Genomic DNA, 19,797 nt, shown 5'->3' with positions numbered 1-19,797 from the left:
GCATGTATGTGTGCTGCAAATGTTGGAATAATTTTGTTTTACTAAGAAGTCATTCTATACTTGTAATGATATATATCCCACTAGAATGTGTGTGATATCATTGATCAAAACCATATTACAGTATAATTTTAAATTTGATGTAGAAATACTGCTCAGGCTTTGAGGGTTAAGTAATTATGTTATTGAATTCAACTGCATTTTGCCAGTTCAGTTCTTAATATGCCCTTTTTATATAGCTAGTAAAAGTAGATGCAACACAGAGGTTTGGTCCCAACATTTTTGGATTTTTATTTATTGCAAATTACAGGCTGAACTGCAGCACAATAATAATATGAAATGAGCATATGAAGATGATGAAATCTGACATTTTTTCATGAATCAAGACCCAAACTGCTTTAATCTGTATAATTTAATTTTCATGCCTTTAAATCTGTATAATATATAGCAATATTGAAGTACACAGTGGAAACATTTCCAGCAATCTGAAACACACCATGTGGACAACAAAGGACATTTGATACTGTGCAAGCAGCCTCTTCACTGCTGTTTATTTTGTAGTATATTAGATAATGGAATATATGTGGTTTTCTATTTTTTTAAAAATATGTTCAGTATAGCATTAAGTGCCTTGATAATCAAATAGACTTTGCTGACAACATTTTATTAACCTCTTTGACTCTCATGGAGCTTCTCTGCCATTTTCTCCAATTCCAAGTCCATAGCTGCCAGATTCTCAAGCTCCTTCTCCTTTGGGGAACAATGGAAAACAATTAATTATTGGTATGGTAGCTTTCTCTTAACTGTATTCAAGTACAGGGTGACAAAAAACTAGTACAGATGATACGCTATTCTCTCATTGTATATTCTGGGACTCCTTAAGGCACAGGTTCTACAGTTTAATTATTTAATTGCCAAATTTGCTCCAAGCAGGCACCCAGCAATAATAATACACTATTGAGGATAATGTCTTGTGGGCTTTACAAAGGAATAATTCTTGAGGACTGTGGGGGGGGGGGGGCGGGGGCGGGGGCATGTTTATTTTGGGTTATGCTAATCTATCTAGTTACAGTTTCATTTGTGAAAAAGGAGTTATTTGCATATTCAATTCAGGTACATTTTACTCTGAGGTATTACTTTCTGCACAATTTGTACAACTAAATTAAGATTTTAATTCCGTCTGCAAAACCTAGAAAGAATATTGTACATTTGGCCTGTTGTAAATTCAGAACAGTGAAACTATTTGGTAAATGCTCCAGGAACTATCTTTGACTACTTATTCAAATTAGACATTTAATCCAAGTTTAGTTGTACCACACAGGATAATGACAGGTAACAGATATATACTTGCCTGATTGGTCGTGTTTTATTCAGTGGAACAGTTATTTAAGAATTTTAATTGATCTGAAAGCATGTACAATGTAGATGATTGTTTTTCTATAACTGAAGCCTAACCTTCAATGTAGCAAACATCTGTGTTTCTAGTTACTACTGCAAGCACTCAGAAGAGAAAGAATTCTGTATAAGAAATCATACAAAATTAATTAAGGGTATGAAAACTAGTTTGGAAGTATAACAGCACATAACTACTCAGAAATGAAAAGTAAGTGATCCCTAACAGCATGTTGCATTTGAATAACCACAATGCAAGTAAATACAGGTGTAACTGTGTTAAAAACCTGTGTGAGACTGACTAGAGAAACAGAAATGAGTATTATTGTTTTAGTCAAATGAATTATATTTCTACAGCATTAATGCAATTGGGCTATGTTTTTATTACTCAATGTTGTTCTGGTTCTTTCTTTCATACTAGTTAATTGGCTGAAAATTGAGACAAATATTCAAATATTTATTACTCTTTTCTCCCTGCCCCCCCCCCCAAAAAAAATGGTTAACTTGATGAAATGTTATTGCCTTGAATTGCTCATCACGTGTGTCTGTTCTTTTTGTTTTGGTTTATATAGTGGAATATTAAGATGGCCCAGGTATTATGCAAAATTGGTTCTATTTGAATAGGCAGAAAATAAAATACATCTATCAATAAAAAGTATTGTTAAAATGCCTTCTTCTCCTCATCCTTCAGAATGTCAAAAATATGACTTTTATTCTGGATATGAAAAAGAAGGAAAGAGTCACAGTGTACATGCTTCAAAGAGCCTTGAAGTTACTAACTGTAAGTTGTACTGAGTGTATTCCCCCAAATGTATTATTCAACTCTTTCCCTCTACGTAAACAAGAACTTTACATAGTTTTCTTAAAATAAAGCTTCATCCCAATTCATTTCCTGTTGGAGTTCTTTCTTCATTCTCGGGATGTGGGCATCGCTGGCAAGGCCGCCATTTATCGCCCTTTCCTAGTTGCCTTAAGAAGGTGGGGGGCCGCCATCTTGAAATGCTGCAGTCTGTGTGGTATCTTTCGTAGCAGCATGATACAACTGAGTGGCTTGTTAGACCGCTTCAGAAAGCAAGTAAGAGTCAACCACATGGGTGTGGGACTGGGATCACATATGGGCCAGACTTGGTAAGGACGGCAGATTTCTTTCCAGTTTTTATGAAAATCTGACAGCTTCATGGTGGATTTTTATTTCCAGATTTTTAAAATTGAATTAAAATTCTCATATTAGGATTTGAACTCGTATTCTCTGGATTATTAGTCCAGGCCTCATAATTTGTTGACAATTTAAAAAGAACATTAAAGAAAGGTGTAAATAATCTGAAAACAATTGATCCTAGATAGATCAGACAATGGTGCTATCTTCTATTCTGGGTTCCATAACTTTGAAAATAACTGGTGGGGATAAAATGCTTTGCCCTTGTGGAATCAAGATCATCTTGAAATCAGTATCTGCTTGACTATTTTACCTCTTCCTTCACCTGCTGCCCCATCCAATGCATATTATCCTTCTGAAAATCCTTTTCATCTTTATCAAATTTGTGGAAGGGAAGTGAAAGGGTGAATATTTGTTTCATGTACAACCAGCACATGAAAGGACACTTTCAGCCCATTTGGAGCTCCATTTAAACACTGGGCCCAGAAGTAAAATTATTGTGTTTTAAATCACTGCATTTCCCAGTTTTCAAGGGTCCTCTCTTTTTGTATATCTTTTTATATACCTTATTTAAAATCTTGCATACGACGTACAGTTCCTGTCCACAAGATGACGGATGTCATTATCAGCATCAAATTTCCCAGTTCTGGAATATACTAGCCAGATCCAGACAAAAGTTCGTCCTATCCAGTCCCATCAATGTGCCTTTAGCTTCAGGCATGATGTTTCCATTTTTCATACCATCCATCCCTATTGAGGGCGACTGCCAATTAATAGTGAATTGTATGTAGTTTTGTGCTATCTTTTCTGTCAACATTTACTATTGTAAATTGCTATGTCAACATTTCTTATTCAATTTTGCGGTATCAAGTTTCACAATATAGTTGCAGGTTTTTACCACTAGCTGGTGGTGTGGAGCGAGTTTCTAAAGCTTAGAGATGCCAATCCCTATCCGTTGATGCCACATGGCCTCAGCTAACTTTTGCTAAAATATTCCAGTCCATATTTTATTATATTTTATCCCGCCCCCCTCCCTATCATTTTCTCTGGCCTCTAATCTTTCACAGTTCTATATATGTTACCAGCATCCATGTTAGATGATAATGATGAATTCTCAAATAATGTAACAATTACCGTAAAATGTACTTTATATTCTACAAAACCAATGTCAATTGCAGAAAAATTGAACAAGTTTCTAGGCACGTTTTCAAATTGCAACCTCAATTTTCCTATCTTAATGAGCACATCAATCTTCTTTAATTTTAGGAAGGATGATTTCATTTATTTAATATATTAGCAGATCTCCTGTGGTGATGAACGTGGTGAGTCAGAGGATTCACTGTTATATAATAGGAGTATTTTTTCAATCTAGGGATAACATCAGGGCTACTGATTTACAGTGACTAATATGTCAAATTCCATTTTTATTACATGTATTCTAGGATTTTTACCATCGTTTTGGGGATTGAATTCCTTGACTCTGCCCATTATTCTGTGGAAACCATAAATGAGTGGTATTTTGTTATATATGCTGGTCGGTCTTCAATGGCATTACACACATGGGGGCTAATTTTCATCCCCACCCCCCTTCAGGTGGGAACAGGACAGTAGTGTGTTCAAAATGGCGACACAGCACTTACTGCGACACTCCCGATGGTGTCTGGCTCACCGTCATTTTGGTGGGACCTTGAAGTGGGCGGCCCAGAGGCTCACCGGATGCAGGCAGGAGCCTTATTAGCTCATGCAAATCGAGGTCCTCTGACATCAATAGGGCCCCAATGCAATTTTGAAGTATCAATGCACCACGTACACTCTGCCCATTAGAACTTGGCATAGAACGGTCTATAAAGAGATCACTGAAAGCAGCTCCAAAAAAGTTTAAGAAAAGCCTTGCAAACAATTTTTGTGGAGCACAAAAATGGCCCCACAAAAGTTGACCCCTGATGGCCAACCCTCCATGCCCCTCCCCTGGGATTGCTTCCCCTCCCTGTTACTTACCTAGGCTGGCTAGGCTCCGCAGTGAAACCTCCAGGTTTCCTGCCCCCTCTGATTGGTGAGCTGCTCCAAAAGTACACGAAGCTCGCCGATGAAATTCAAATGAGACCCCACCGCGAACATGGTTCGAGTCTCTGACCGCTTCCACCGGACGAGCGGTGAGATCGCTGAGTCCACCTCCTGCCCGATGGAAGCGGTCACTTCAAAATCCAGGAAGTCAGGGCCAAGTGCAGTATTCAGGTCAAACAGCGTTAGAGAGTGGGTACAATTGGATCCAAGCCGGGGGGGGTAAGGGAAGAAGAGAAAGAGGCAAATGGGTGCGGGACGAGGGAGTAGAGGAATGAAGGGGGAGAGGGGAAGGTGGGAAAGGGGGAGGTTTGAGAGGATTGGAGAAGGGAGAGGAAGATGGGGAAGGTGATTGGGGGCACGGGGACCAGGATGGGAAACTGGGGAGGAGGAAGAAGAGGGGGACAGAGGGAGGAGAAGGAGGTGGAGCTGAAGGGAGAACGGTGGGAAGAGGATGGGGATGGAGGGTAGAAAGGTCGAGGTGGAGAGCAGGAATGTTTCTCGGTAGAGGGGGAATGTTACGGTTCATTATCCTGTCTCCACCAGCCGCTGATGCAGGGAGGAATAGGTGTTCTTCCCATCCCCTGTCATTGTGTTCTGAATGGGAATGTATGGAGAGCTACTTTCACAGTCCTGTCTCCCTGCATTTTCTTCTCAATGGGTGTTCTGGCTTTCTATTTTCCTCTCAGTGGAGGAACGTTCACTGCTGCAGCCTGAGTTTTGCTTCCCAGTTGTGGGGGGGGGCGGGAGGGGTTGGCTTCCCTTCCTGTTCCTCAGTCACATAGTTCGTTAGAGGATGGAGCCTGTCAGTTTGAGAGTTTCTTCTCTCGATGGCAACGGGTGGGGGTACGGCATGGTTGAGTTGGAGAGAAACTGGATCACCCGCACAGGTCCGGGACATACAAGGTTGACTTGTCCCTGCCCCAACCCAGGTTGGAGGTTGGCTAGCACATCTGGACTGGCCATGGGGACCTGCTGGTTGGATTCATTATTAAATACAAATGTCTTTTTCTAAGCACTGCAGCATTCATTAACTCGCTAACCACCGAGAGGCTGTGAGAGTATACTGCCACATGTGGCCATGGAAGAAACAAGCACCAGTGGAAGCCAAGTGGGGTGGCCTGAGGTTGGTAAAGTGTAACTTTAAAAAAAAAATACAAATTTTGGATAAGAGGTGTTGGGGCCATGGGGAGAGGGAGGCCCAAAGTTTAGCTGAAACAAGTTTAATATTTAATATGAAAAATTGGCTGCTGAATCATGTTGTTCAAAGGCAGCGAGGAAGATAGTTGAGTGACAAAAAACAGGACCTGGAGGCCTAGAAGGGGGAAAATATTTCATGTATCATGTAAAATCATGTAAACGATGTTACAAAGAAAATGAAATAGTTAGAAGCTTTTCCACCATACACTGTCACTACGACATAGTACTTACGCTCTGTGAGACCATGCTAGGTAAATCTGTGACAGACAAGGTGTGACACCATTAACATTGAAAAACCCCCATAAAAGCAACATTTAGTGGTATAACTGGTACGATGGGCAGTATAATGGGTTCACCCATTGGGCTAAGGTTCCCATAATTTTCTTTCAATGAAATGCGTGCCTCATGTACTGAATTTAATATATAATAAATATTTTACTTTACCTATATATGTATTTAATTTGTGTCCCTTGTATCTTGAAATCTGAGGGCACATTGCAGGATGGGTATGCAAGATGTGCCATTTAGAGGTTGGTACCTGGTATTTAGCAGCACTCAGGAGGGGTGGGATTTAACTGCACTAGAGGGTGATCTGGGGTTTAGTAGAACTGGGGCAATAGTCCTTGAGTTTGGCAGCACTGGAGTGGGGGTACTAGGGGTTTGGCAGAACTGTGGAGGGAGCACATGAGATTTGGTAGAAATGGGGGGCTGGATTATGGAGTATGGGTCACCGGTGAGTTCCTGGGATCAGTCAGTAATGAGGAAAGGAGGCCTTGGGTTTGGCTGCACAGATTTGTATGTTTTTAAGAGAACCTTGCAAACACTGAATTCAGTTTTTGGTGATTGGTTCCTGGATGACTATCTCTGTCTGTGTCCATGTCTCTCTCTGCCTGTGTCCCTCTGTCTCACTCTGTCTCACAGCGGCCACTAACAGCTGTGCTTGCATTTTCAATCAACGAAACAAAGATGATGATAATTAGAACCTTTGGGATGAAATTTAACTTCAGTGGGGATGCAAAATTGTCAGCAAATTGGCCACCCAATTTACACCCTGCCCGATTTCCCTTTCCATTAACTTCCATGGAAAGGCAAATCAGTTGGGTGTACAATGGACAGCCAATTCACGGCTGCTCATTTTGTGCCTCAGCAAAATTAAATTTCACCCCCTTTCTGTTTTAATGAGAAGCTTTAAAATTGAATTGCAATTTTGAGGAAAGAACTCAAATTAGGATGAGGAAAGACATTATCTGTCTCCCTTTCTCTGTCTCAAATTGACATACCTTCTGAAGTAAAAATTAGTAGCTTTTATTTAAAAGTTTAGTTGAAAAGCTACTCAAATTCATCATCCAGTTTGTATTTAAATCATTTTCAAAAACATACAAACTAAAATGCTGTTATGATCAGAGACACAAATTGATTTTTCCACTGAGGAAAGTAAATAATAGATTGTCAATAATTTGAATATAAACAAAAGCTACACAGGTGTTTAACCAGTACTGAATATCATGTTTGAAAATAATCTCTTTTTTTCCTCTGTCTCACACATAAAAAACCCCTCTTTAAAAAAATATATAAACTTTACATGAGTAAAGCTTTATAAAGTATGTCCTTTATTTTTTCTTCAGATAGTTTATAAAATCAAGCAGGCAGATGCTACTGGAAGTTAACAACATCAATGATCTGGTCCACAATATTGGGGGCTAATTTCCACGGGATTTTCCTGTTCGTCTGCTATAATTCTGGAGGAAGAGTAGCGGAAACCCCAGAAAAACGGCATAAACACTGTTCCCATGGTTTCTGCCAGTTACAATGGATGAACAGGAGAACCTCCACAGAAATGCCCCCCAATTCTCTCAAGTCCAAGTCTAGGAATTTGGAAGAAGATGGGGCCTTCAAGTAAAAACTTTAAAAGGCGCAGAAAATAACTCAGTGGGTAAAGGTAATCATGTTATTCTGAAATATGTAATTTCTTATGTTTTTATTTTGTTTAAAACCTTATTTTGGATATTAAAAATGTCAGTTACCACATAAAAATTCACAGATGATTTTTCTTTTTCGAAAATCATTTTGAAGGTTTGATTGGTTCACCATTTTTTTAAATTATTGGTAAGTTTTCCTGACTGGTCATTTAGAATTGCTTTTTTTCACAAATGCTTAGTAGTTTCTCATTGGCACTTTTGATTTATATATTCCCTCCTTCAGTTCCGATTGGCTGCTATTTTACTTTGAGCCGATCAACCAAGTGTTACAGCAAATGTGCGATAACAAGAAGTGTGAAAAACACTAGATAAAAGACTGTTAACATATTACAGGTAGATGTGACCGGAGCATAACTTGTTATCTGACATATTTTGGATATTGAATCTGATCCATGTAGTTGAGATAATGATTTCCTGAACATCTTTCTCATTTGTTACCATGATCTGTGTATGTTCCAACCAATCCCTTATTCTAACATTCATAAATATTAATTCTCATCAAGAAATGTAATTAGTGAAACTAAACATATCTGAATATTTTGGGATTATTGCCAAGATTTATGATTAGTTCAGTGCAGGTTCATGTTTCAGTGTTACTACTTTTTCTGATTGCTCTCTGTTTCTACTATTTCCAATTGGTTATGATTTTTTTTTCTCCAGCTGCTACCATCCCCACTTTACTTTTCTCAACCAGCCCAACAACAGTATAAAATTATATGGTATCTCCCTAGCAGCTATCTGCTAAGCTGTTTGGTCTCTAAGCTCTCCACTCTCTGATGAGCCACGATTCTTGGTCTGCCACTTGCTCCTCAACCTGCCTTCGTCCACACCTTTCCACCTACACACGGGACTTAACACCACCAAAATTTGGTTTGCCCCATCCTCATAACTAATGCTGCTGTAGGTGTTACTATTACTGTATAATAAAAATAGAACTGTGCAGAAGAAGCTGTTTTGAATCTAATTCTGAAAGAGATCTGTATATTCATTCGCTTCCATTTCTGAGCTGTTCTTTCACTTGAGGAATAATTAGTATATTCAACCTTCCTAACTACTCTCTCTTTACCAAATCTACATCGTTTCCACTGTTTTTACCTTGAAGCATGAGGAAACTACTCAATGCCAGATTCAGAGGCATCCTGCTATATCTAGCATTAGTATTTTTAAAAATTCATTCTCAGGATATAGGCAACGCTGGCAAGGGCATCATTTATTGCCTGTCCCTAGTTGCCCTTGAGAAGGTAGCAGTGGGCCTTCTTGTTCTACTGCTGCAGGTGAACATGCTCCCACAATGCTGTTAGGTATAGAGCTCCAGGCTTTTGACCCAGCGACAATGAAGGAACGATGATATATGTGCAAGTCAGCATGGTGTGTGACTTTGAGGGGAATTTGGAGGTGATGGTGTTGCCATGCACCAGCTGCCCTTGTCTTAGATAGCGGAGTTCGCGGGTTTGAGAAGTGCTGCAGCGCATCCTGTAGACAGTACACACTGTAACTACAGTACGCCGATGGTGGAGAGAGTGGATATTTAAGCCTATGGATGGGGTGCCAATCAAGTGGACTGCTTTGTCCTGGATAGTGTTTGAGTATACAAGAAGTGGACTGTCCCCAGCTATCATTTCTACTCAAGGAATTATGGTTCCTGCCGACCGCTATACAAATATGAGAAAGAATGTAGTTTCAAGGATGTGCAAGTTGATAATTCTCCATTACTGTTTCAATAGAAACAGGAGTATCTGATCACACCACCACTATTGGGGCCCCGTGTCTATGTTCTTGTTTACATGTGCATTGGACTGTTAGGTTGCAACATAGTAAAATAGAGGCAACTATCAGGTTGAAATTGTGCCTGAAGAAATCAGGGGAACAGTCTACTCATTAAATAATTACTACTAAAATTTACCTTACAAGCAGCACTCATAGGTACGTGCAGGGAAAGAACCTGGAACAGGCCCCACACTTCAAGCATTGCTATCCAGACTTAACTGCTAAGAAAAACATGCAGTTTGAGTAGTGCACAACTTTGCTTTTGGTCCTAAATGGATAGGTCTTCCCTGTGAGGTGCTACTGTGGAAATGTTAGCCATGGTTTAAAGCATATAACCAAGGAAGTAGAAGAACTCAACCTTAAATGTAGTTGCCTTTATTGTTTGAATAAAGGTGAGATTCCACATATCATATTTCCCCCATCCAATGCTTAAGTTCTGCTCTGTGGGCTGTTGTGCTGGTGCAAGTTTTCCTTATAAGACAATGGCCTAGAAATTCATTGATGCCATGCCCATTTTTACAGCCATAAAATGGGCGCCTAAGCGTCCAATATGGCAGGTGGCATAAGAGTGTACATTCCACACCAGGAGTGCACCGCCGCACCATATTGGTAAGGTGTAACCGTCCAGAACCCGTGCCTGAAACAGATGTTAGGTCCTTTGCATATGCAAATATGGGGCTTAACGCCTGTTTCAGGACCCTTTCCGAAAATTGGGCTGCCCTGACGCAACCAATGCCGGGCCTGCTGCATTCAGGATAACCAAGTTCACATGTGGCCTAACCAGAAGTCTTTAAAGGGACTACTGGAGGCTGCCACCAAAAAAATAAGTTTTAAAAAACAACATACCTGAATGTGGAAATGGAAGGAGCAGGAGTGCTCCTCCCAGCTTCATAGCATTCCCAAAGACCACTGCCGGACCCCGCTTGGCCCCCTCCTAATCACCTCCTCCCCCTCCCGATCGCCACCCTTCTCCCGATCGTCTCCCACTCCCACAGGGCCTCTGCCGGCAACACAGCAGCCCAAACTTTATTGGGCAGCCTGGGGATGTGCAGCAGGCGTCCACAGCTCGTGGTCTAATTTAAATGAGGCCTGAGGTCCAATATTGATTTGTTCCCTGGTTCATTCCCTGGGGCCTGTTTTGCCACCAGACTGGCACTCACCAATTTCACCCCAGTATTCTTAGTCTATTTTAAGTGCTTTTTGATCCAAGTACATTGCACAGTCGGCTTATGACCATGTCATTTATATGTTTCAAAATGTTGTACCAATTGTTTAAATAGCTATAATATTTCCTGTGTGCATAACAATCCTTGTCATCAAGATTATTTAATTTGTTTTATTCAATTAACAGTTAATAGAATTGTTAGTTTAATAATTATAATTAATAACATCTAAGGTGAAGGTTTATGCCAAGATTCTACGCAAGGACATTTTGCACATGCTTCCAAAGTATTATTATTACTATTATTATTATTATTATTCCATCTGGGAGTATGTCTGCCAAACTTTTCACAGAATCTAATGTTAAGATACCTCCTCCGGCCAAAAACAGCTAAGGATGATTCAGGAAGTAGAAATTAATCCAAATTGTTGATGTTTAATATTATTAATAACTGAACCTTATATTATTAATAGTGATTAAAAGACATTTAAAAAAAGAATATTCACATGAACAAACCTGCAGATAATGCCTTCTTAAATGAGGAACGAATAAATATTCAGTTAAAATAAACAAGAATTATCAATTAATTTGGTGGCATCAGGATTGCAAACACACATCTATTATTTGAAACATCCTTCTTAAACATACTATTTAACTTTTTAAATATTTGCAGCATTCAAAGTATGTTTTCATATAGAATGTTTTCAGAAAACAAATTCCACAAACAATTTGCTTTGAATATTATAAAGTAAACTCAAATATATTGAACAATAGAAAATGCTTAAATCAGTATTCGTTTAAGGTAAAAATACTATGACTTTAATTTTGATTCCAAAATGCTACTGAAGTTCTAAGAGTTAAAATAATAATTCATTAATAAGAGCTGGATTGCTCTTGCATAGAGCCGGCATGGACTCGAGGGGCCGAATGGCCTCCTTCTGTGCTGTAACCTTTCTATGAATCTATGATTCTATGGTTATGACATACTTATTGGAAGAATATTTTGGATCAAATGAAGTAGTTACAGTATTTTAAAACTTGACATTAAAATGTAGCTATAAAATAGTTGTGGAAGGCTACTTTTTATAAATTGACATGATAGTATTCATGTAACAATGTATCATTTTAGTGTCCATCAGGTTATTTTAGATCACTAATCAATCAGCTACATCGCAAAATGAAAATGAGCACTTTTTCCCTATAACCTTACCCATTGATTCATCCAAAACAAGAAATGTAAGTTAGTGAAGATTTTTACGTTCTTTCATTTAAAAAAAAGAAAATCAGTTGGCTCACCTCTTCTTCAGTCAGTGTTCTGTGGTTCATGTTCCTCTTTTCCTCTTCATGGTGTTGCTTTTCCTTTTCTTCCTCAAAATCATAAAGTTCTGGGAATTCCATTGACTTTTTCTTGGATTTCAGATATTGTGCCAGCTCATCCATTCTATCATACATCCTTTTCTCTTGGAAACCGTGGGCAAAGTTTTGTCTTACGGCATGTTCTTCATTATCTTCCTCATTATGCCCCCAGTCTTCCTCCTCATGTCTTTTTTCATATTGTCTCTTCTCCCACCTGTCATCATGTTCTTCATATTCTGGATAAAAATGACTTTCCTCACTGTGCTTTATTTCTTCTTCACTGCCACGATTTCTGTCCTCCATACTGTGCCTTTTCTTCCACCAAACTCGTTGCACTTTTGGAAAGCGTTCAGTATTTCTCTCTTCCTCTTCATCCTGCTCATCGCTGGCATATTTCTCTTCTGCATCTTCCTCTCTTTGGTGTCTCTTGTCATTGTGATTATGTCTCTTTTCTTCTTCACTATAATGCCTCTTTTCCTCACTTTGATATTTCTTTCCCTCTTCCTCCTCCTCTTCTTCCTCTTCACTGTGGTGTCTCTTGTTCCCATTATGATGTCTGTTTTCTTCCTCTTCACTGTGGTGTCTGTTTTCTTCTTCACTATAGTGCCTCTTTTCCTCACTGTGATAGTCATTTTCCTCTTCCTCCTCCTCTTCTTCCTCTTCACTGTGATGTCTCTTGTTCCCATTATGATGTCTCTTTTCTTCCTCTTCACTGTGATGTTTCTTTTCTTCACTGTAGTGCATTTTTTCTTCACTATGGGTCCTTTTGTCATGGTGCTGTTTTTCCTCCTCTGACTCCTCTGAGTTACTCCTCACATGTCTGTTTATTTTATCCTCATACTGATGTTTACTTTCTTCATATTCTTCCTGGTTGTCATTTCTCTTAAGGTAATTATGAATGTTATTGATGTGTTCTAGTTCTTCGCTGGATTCATCAGATTTATCAGAATTCTTCTTATCTTGGCGGTAACTTCTCCTATCCTCATCAGAATGTCCAAAGCTGTTTCTTTTATGGTAATGCCCGCGACCATTATGTCGTTTCTCTCTTTCTTCACTATCTTCCTCTTCTGACTCTTCGGAGTCAGATTTCTTATGCTCATAATGGCCATTACTTTTGTCTTCATTATTGAGATCTTCATCATATCCCTCTGCCCCTATGTCAATGTATCTCTTTTCAGGACTATGCCTTCTTTCTTCTGAGTGTCCGTTTAAACCAATTTGTTTATCTTCCTCAGATGACTCCTCTTCACTCCTTTTGTCATGTCCATTAGGCCGTTTCTGATAGGACCCATTGCTTGTATTCTCAGAACTGTCTGCTTTTTGTGAGCTTTTTTCCTCTTGCTCACTATCTTCCCCACTGTGTCTTCGTTCCCTGTGATTTTCTTCTTCATCTTGCTCACTTCCATTATCTGCATATCTTCTTTCTTCATAGTTGAGATATTCTTGGCCTGAATGATGGTTTCTGTGGCTCCTGATATGACGGGTGGTTTTTACTGGTTTGAAGTCTTCCATACTCCTGCTAGCCTCTTCACTGCTATTCTCTTCACTTTTTTCTTCATCATGGTTTTGTTTGTAATGTTGGTTTTCCTTACTTTCATCTTTATTTCGTTTGTCTGCCTCATAATGCTTTCCCTTGTGCCCCTCCACTGCTTCCTCACTTCCCTTATCTTCATAGTGATGCTTTTCAGATTCCTCAATGTCTCTCTCCTCTTCATAGTGTTTGTTTTCACCCTCATTTTTCTTTTCTTCTATTTCATGTTTCCCACCTGGAATAGGATGTAACAATAAAGATGTAACCATCTTACATCAGGAAATAGGAAGTCTCACTGACCATGGACATGAGTGCTCAGTTATGTGCTTCACTGTGTGAAAGTCAAACTGATTTTATGTTACATCTCATGAGTATATTAGATTTACTGGAGCCTCCTACATGTTATCCTGGCCAGTATTTATCCCTCAGCCAACATCACTAAAACAGGTTATCTGGTCATAATCACATTTCTGTTTATGGGACCTTGCTGTGTGCAAATTGGCTGCCTTGTTTCCTACATTACAATGGTGACTACAGTTCAAAAACTACTCCATTGGCTGTAAAGTGCTTTGGAATGCCCTGGGGTGCTGAAAGTCGCTATATAAATGCAAATCTTTCTTTCCTTTACAGGGTTAAAGTGCCAGTGATAGAAAAGGTACTTTCCATTCACTGATTATCTTAAACATGTCCGTGGTAAACGCTGCATCCCATACACCAGTGAACATTTTAAGGAAACAATGCTTGGCGTTCGAAGACCCGGGACACAAAAATAGTGTTCACGGTGCAATGAGCAGGATTTTGAAGTCGCTTGTTCTTAATTACAGGTGGATTTGCAATTCCCAAGCTTTGTAAATTGCGGGCGGGAGCGGGGGATTGCGTGCGTTTACCCAACCATTCTCAATATATGTCCCACTGACACACGTGCCACCCTTTAACTTGAATGTTCATAAAATATGAACATATAAATCCCGAATGAAGTGTTGTTCGATTTGTGTTGTCCTCACAAAAATAAAAACGGAATGTACAATGGCAGGAATTTGGACATTTTAGCAAACCCTGCTGATATTTATTAAAATTTGTCTAAATGCAAACACCCTCAGAGAGTGATTTGTCTTGGATTGTAACCATTCATCAAATGATAGGCTTGGGTAATGCTGAAAATCTCAGGCTGCCAGAACCCATCACTTACTGGGGGCGGGTGACTAAGCCTTAACAGATCGTTACTGTAAAGTAATAATTTAAAACATACATTTAGAATATTGAATCAATAAAAAGAAATGGCATTCTCGATTATTGATAGTTCTCTAACCGCTCCTTATTGGAAATGAATCTCATCGGATCATTATTTTAAACCAACAGACACTTCAGATTGAGCTGTTCATTAACGGCTGTCGATTCGCCACCCAGAGGATAATATATTTCTATAATCAAATATTTACCTCCCTCACAAACCGTTTTCATTCCAAATTTCAGCGTAGAATGCAGATTAGAACAAACCGCACAGAACACAAGCATTTGTATAGCATTTTCCAGTAGTCTTGTATGGCTTTTGCATTAATGATCTGAAGGGATACTTAAGCTCAGAATGGTTGGTGATGCGACCCATACAAAGACACGCACTTACTCTTCAGGATTTCTCTGCACCCCGAGGTCAATGGAGGAGCGTTGGGTTTAGAAAGAGCGTTGGAGAGTGCTTCGATTATGCACCGTGTCACCTAAATGGGCAAATATCAGAACAGCAACATCAGCATCAGTTCCCTCGTGTTCTGGTTCAGAAAAGAGAGAATTTCCCAACACACGACTATCTCTGCACTGGGAACACATTATTGAAACCTACCATTTCATCCTTCTGTGTCTCTCTCTCCACCGGCAGTGGTCTGACTACTGCCAAGAACAAATGGAAAGAAAAAAAAACACAATTACCGATCTGTTTCTAACAACAACTGCACAGGGTGTGGCTTTCACATTTAGAGGAAGGAACTTGAGACCGCATAAGGCCAGCTAGTGAAAGTTAACCTGCAGTTTGGTTGAACTCGACCTGCTAGTTAGTATCTGAGCCCACCGGCTCTCTTTAAATCTATAAAACCATGCTCTCTGCGCTGGTGTGACACGATTTATGTGAAAGTTTTCATTTTAAGATCAGCAGCAACTTCATTATAAGAATAGAAAAAAAACAAGTTATAGGAAAACACATTGAAGTGATAGACAAATCCACAAGAATTTGTCTATCACTTCAATGTGTTTTCCTATAACTTGTTTTTTTTCTATTCTTATAATGAAGTTGGGGGGAAAACAGTAAATCTATGCGAGCGCTTGTCAATCTGTCTACAAACCAACATCCCCCCAAAAACGATAGACCAAATTGATAAGGGCAGTTTGTAACACTGGTAATAACCCGTATTTCACGATACTGGGGGCTAAGTAAGACAGTAAAACAATGGATATTCTGAAATGTAGCTGCCAGCGCTTTTCCATGATTAAAAATGTCACACTTTGTTCAGATTTACCAATAACAAGAAAAAAATGCCAACCAAGCTCCTACCAAATCGTACACCACAGTCACTTAGCAAGTTCTGTCGTTGGATCAGTCAGCAGGACCCACTCGCTGTCCAAGGTGCTGAAATAGTGGAGCTGCTGGATAGGAATAAGGATTAAAACAAAGGTTCAAAAAGCAAACTTTACCTGCCACGGCAGACAGAACGGACAAGATCAGGAGAGGCAAGAATTGCATAGTCTTGTGCGAGGCGTACACGCAGTTGGCGGCTTGTGAGGTGAGGGAGCGCTTCCCCGGCTGCTCGCAGTCTCTTCTCGCCTCTACATCGAGCCCAATCTCAATTTAAAGCCAAGGGCAGGCGGAGGCTACGCGCTGCTCGTCAAAGAGGCGGAGGCAGCCTCTGCTTCCAAGAACGATCGTTATCAAACCCGACAAGAGCCAGCGGAAAGTGTTTCTGTGTTATGCAACAAACTTTCATCTCCATTCATCATTCAGTATAGGATTTTTAAAAATACGTTTTTGATCTAGATATACCGAACTTGTGAAGCTGAAGCCAGTTTGTTTGCCTAACCCAATCGCACCTTAGCGTTGTCAGGTCATCGATCCTGTATATCAGCCCTTCGATTATAAAGGGACAATTATCGACACCAAGGTACCGTTAAAGAAAATAGGGTTACAGTTTTTGTTATTGCTTTTTTTTTTCAGTTTATTTTCTCCCAACCTTCTCCCATTTTGGATACAGTTCTGCAGGCAATCGAATCCCTTCAACAAATACTCATTCTTTATATTTAAGACCAAATAGCAAGCCTGGACAGACTTTCTGACATAAAAATATGATATGCTGCAAAGGGTCAAACTTTTGAAAAAGAACTTAATAGACGCTCTCGAAAGATGAACCCATTTGCTTTACATAAAGAAAATTCCATCCCAAGCGAATTTGTACACAATTCCCTTTACAACACTTGCTTGAAATTCTAGTCTCAAAAATGGTTTCCACTAATCATATCTTTTAATTCTTTTCATAGAGCTGCATTCTTTTTGACCTATTACTATTACCCTTTGCTGCCAATTCATACCTATTTTAAAATTAAAGGGCTTGTGCTCATATATACTTCATTTTCTTTTCAAGTTAATCGGATGCAAATGAATTGACAATGAAAGAGAAGTTAGACCCCATCTTTCAATCTATTTTTAATGATAATCGTTTGAATGTTTTCATTCTAGCTCATATTTCAATTCAAGTATTCATACATGATGGGACCATGTAATATTAAAATGGCAACCAACTCTAGACTAAGAATTGATGGATAATTTCATCAACCATTGAACTATAGACAATGACTAAGGACTATTCCAAGGCAACAAGCTTGCATTAGGAAGGGAATGGAATAGCCAACCTCCCTTTATCTGCTAGCACCACTACTACCAAAATCGTTGTCCTTTATCACAAAGGAAGTGTTCCAGTAATATTGGTCACTTGAGTTGTATTGACATTTAAAGATGCCTTACTCTCCAATAATGAAGGGAAAAGAGGACTAACTCTCCAAGTTCACTTTGATCCTGTCTGCAAGAGGTGATTGAAGAGAGCTCAGAATTCGTGATTGTATTGGGTAACTGTTTGGTATCTTTCAGGAGAAAGAATCCCTATTGAATTTTAATAGATATGCAAGTTGCAAGTAGATCTTTGATACAGTAACAATCAGGTTGACAATTTATCATTCAGACCCTGCAGTGATGTGTAGGCCCTAGAAATATAGTCAAATCTAAATCAAATGTCATATGATTGACAAAATATTCAGTAAATCAAAGTTTAAACTGTTTACTGTGAAGCATGAAGAATCTAAAAGAAGGTGGTAAGTAAGAAAAAACAAACAAAAAAAACCTTGTCAAACCCATAAGGAAATTATGGAAACATAGGAATATTTTTTCATCCCTGTGCTCCTGGATAGAAAATCATGGGCCCACAAATTGGACATGTGCCTGAATTCCCAGTATGGGTTCCTGGCATATGACAGTCTGTGTCAGAACGTTAAAGATGAATATTTGCCCTTTAGAAATTATAGCACAGAAGGAGGCCATTCAGTCCTTTGCATCTGGTAAGTGCTAGCTAGAGCAATCTATGCTGATGGCATTTCTATGGCCTTTCCTCATACCATTTAATATTCTTCCTTGTCAAAAACGTTTCAACTCCGTTTTAAGTGAAGTTCTAGTATCTGCCTCAATAGCCACAGGTGGCAAATTATTCCACATTCTAATACCCTCCTTATGAAAAAAATTCTTCCAACTTCCAAATTTATTCTTCTAGTGATAATCCTAAATTCATTCCCCCTCATTACTAATTCACTAACCAGTCAAAATCTTTCACATTTCTTTGCACTGGACTACATCTGCCACCCATCTCTCCATTCTGCTGATTATGCTCTTCTGCAATCTCCTGCATTCTTCCTCATCATTTTCCATGCCCTCTAATTTGACATCATCAGTAAGTTTTGATATCATTCTTCTTGTGCTTATGTCCAAATTATTTACATAAATGGAAAACAAAAGAAGTCCCAGCACAGATCCTTGGGGGAACATCACTATCCCAATAGCCATATCCCACCAATCCAATAAAATCCATTTACCCCTATTGTTATCTTTATCTTTCTATCTAAATCTAGACCTCTTCACCTGCATCAGTTCCCAGGACTTGCAGGTACTGCAGATGGCATTCTGTTTGGCTGCCACATTCTGCCAGATATAAAGCACTACCATCTTCTAGGGAGGGTGCCCTGGAGTGCCAAAGATGGCAGGCCTCCTTGAACCCACCTCATGAAGAAGAATGTCAACTTTTCCAACCATCAAATAAGGTCTTGGGGCAGTACCATTATGCCATTGCCCATAGGCTCCATTTCATGGTACCACATTGTGTTGTCTGTCTTTTTGTCCTCCCCTTTATTTTCTACCCACTTCCTGATCTTCGCAAAGGCTGAAGACTTGTGTTACCCATTTCTGAGTCTTTAAAAAGGCTCCAATGATTTTATCTCCATATATGCGGCCACTTACCTTTAAATGGCCACATCTCTTTAATCATGAGCAGCAGTTCTTTAAGGGGCTCCCTTCATTATGTTCCCTGTACAAAGCTTAAGTTGCGCAGTGACCATATGATAAAGATATTCATTAGCTGGCGTCGTTGCATCAGACAAGGTCAGCTGGTCATTCTCCTGACAAAGGATTTAGTATGGTGAGGTGGTTCCAACAGGTATTTTATTGGGATCACTAAATCAGCCCTTTAGAGTGGCATAGGCTAATCAGAATCAGTCAATGTGATTTGTAAAGGATAGGCTGTGCTTGCCTAGTTTAATTGATCTTTTGAGGAAATCACGGAACATATTAATAAAGGGATGTTTATGGATGTTGCATATAAATAATATTGGAAGGTGTTTCATTAGGAGCCACGCAAAAGTCTTCTACAAAAATTAAGGTATATGGTCCTAAAGACTAGCCAAACAGAATGCTGTCTACAGTACCTGCAGAATTTGGGAACTGATGCAGGTGAAGGTGGGACACTTTAAGACATCTGACAAGGTACAACTAACTAACAGTACCATGTACCAGGTAAATAGCACAAGTTGCAAAATGTAGCCTGTCAATCTGTTTCATCTTTACTCCTTGCCCATTCCATGCCCTCAAATAACCTTGCAGCTCCTTAATTGCATATTC

At 39.4% G+C, this 19,797-nt stretch overlaps 1 protein-coding gene across 1 annotated transcript; it reads right to left on the bottom strand.

Annotated features, from left to right (window-relative positions):
- Positions 1–391: 391 nt before the first annotated feature.
- Positions 392–18,849, bottom strand: chgb (chromogranin B). Its single transcript, XM_067989569.1, has 4 exons — positions 18,766–18,849; positions 15,226–15,316; positions 12,011–13,836; positions 392–747 (listed from the first exon to the last, which is right to left on the bottom strand). The coding sequence occupies exons 1-4, from the start codon at positions 18,847–18,849 to the stop codon at positions 664–666; spliced, it is 2,085 nt and encodes a 694-aa protein (XP_067845670.1). The 3' UTR covers positions 392–663.
- Positions 18,850–19,797: the final 948 nt, after the last annotated feature.

Source organism: Heptranchias perlo, chromosome 8 (genome assembly GCF_035084215.1).
Source record: "Heptranchias perlo isolate sHepPer1 chromosome 8, sHepPer1.hap1, whole genome shotgun sequence".
Taxonomy (NCBI): domain Eukaryota; kingdom Metazoa; phylum Chordata; class Chondrichthyes; order Hexanchiformes; family Hexanchidae; genus Heptranchias; species Heptranchias perlo.
Note: the sequence above shows the minus strand (reverse complement) of the source record. Positions and strands in the feature narration are given on the sequence as shown.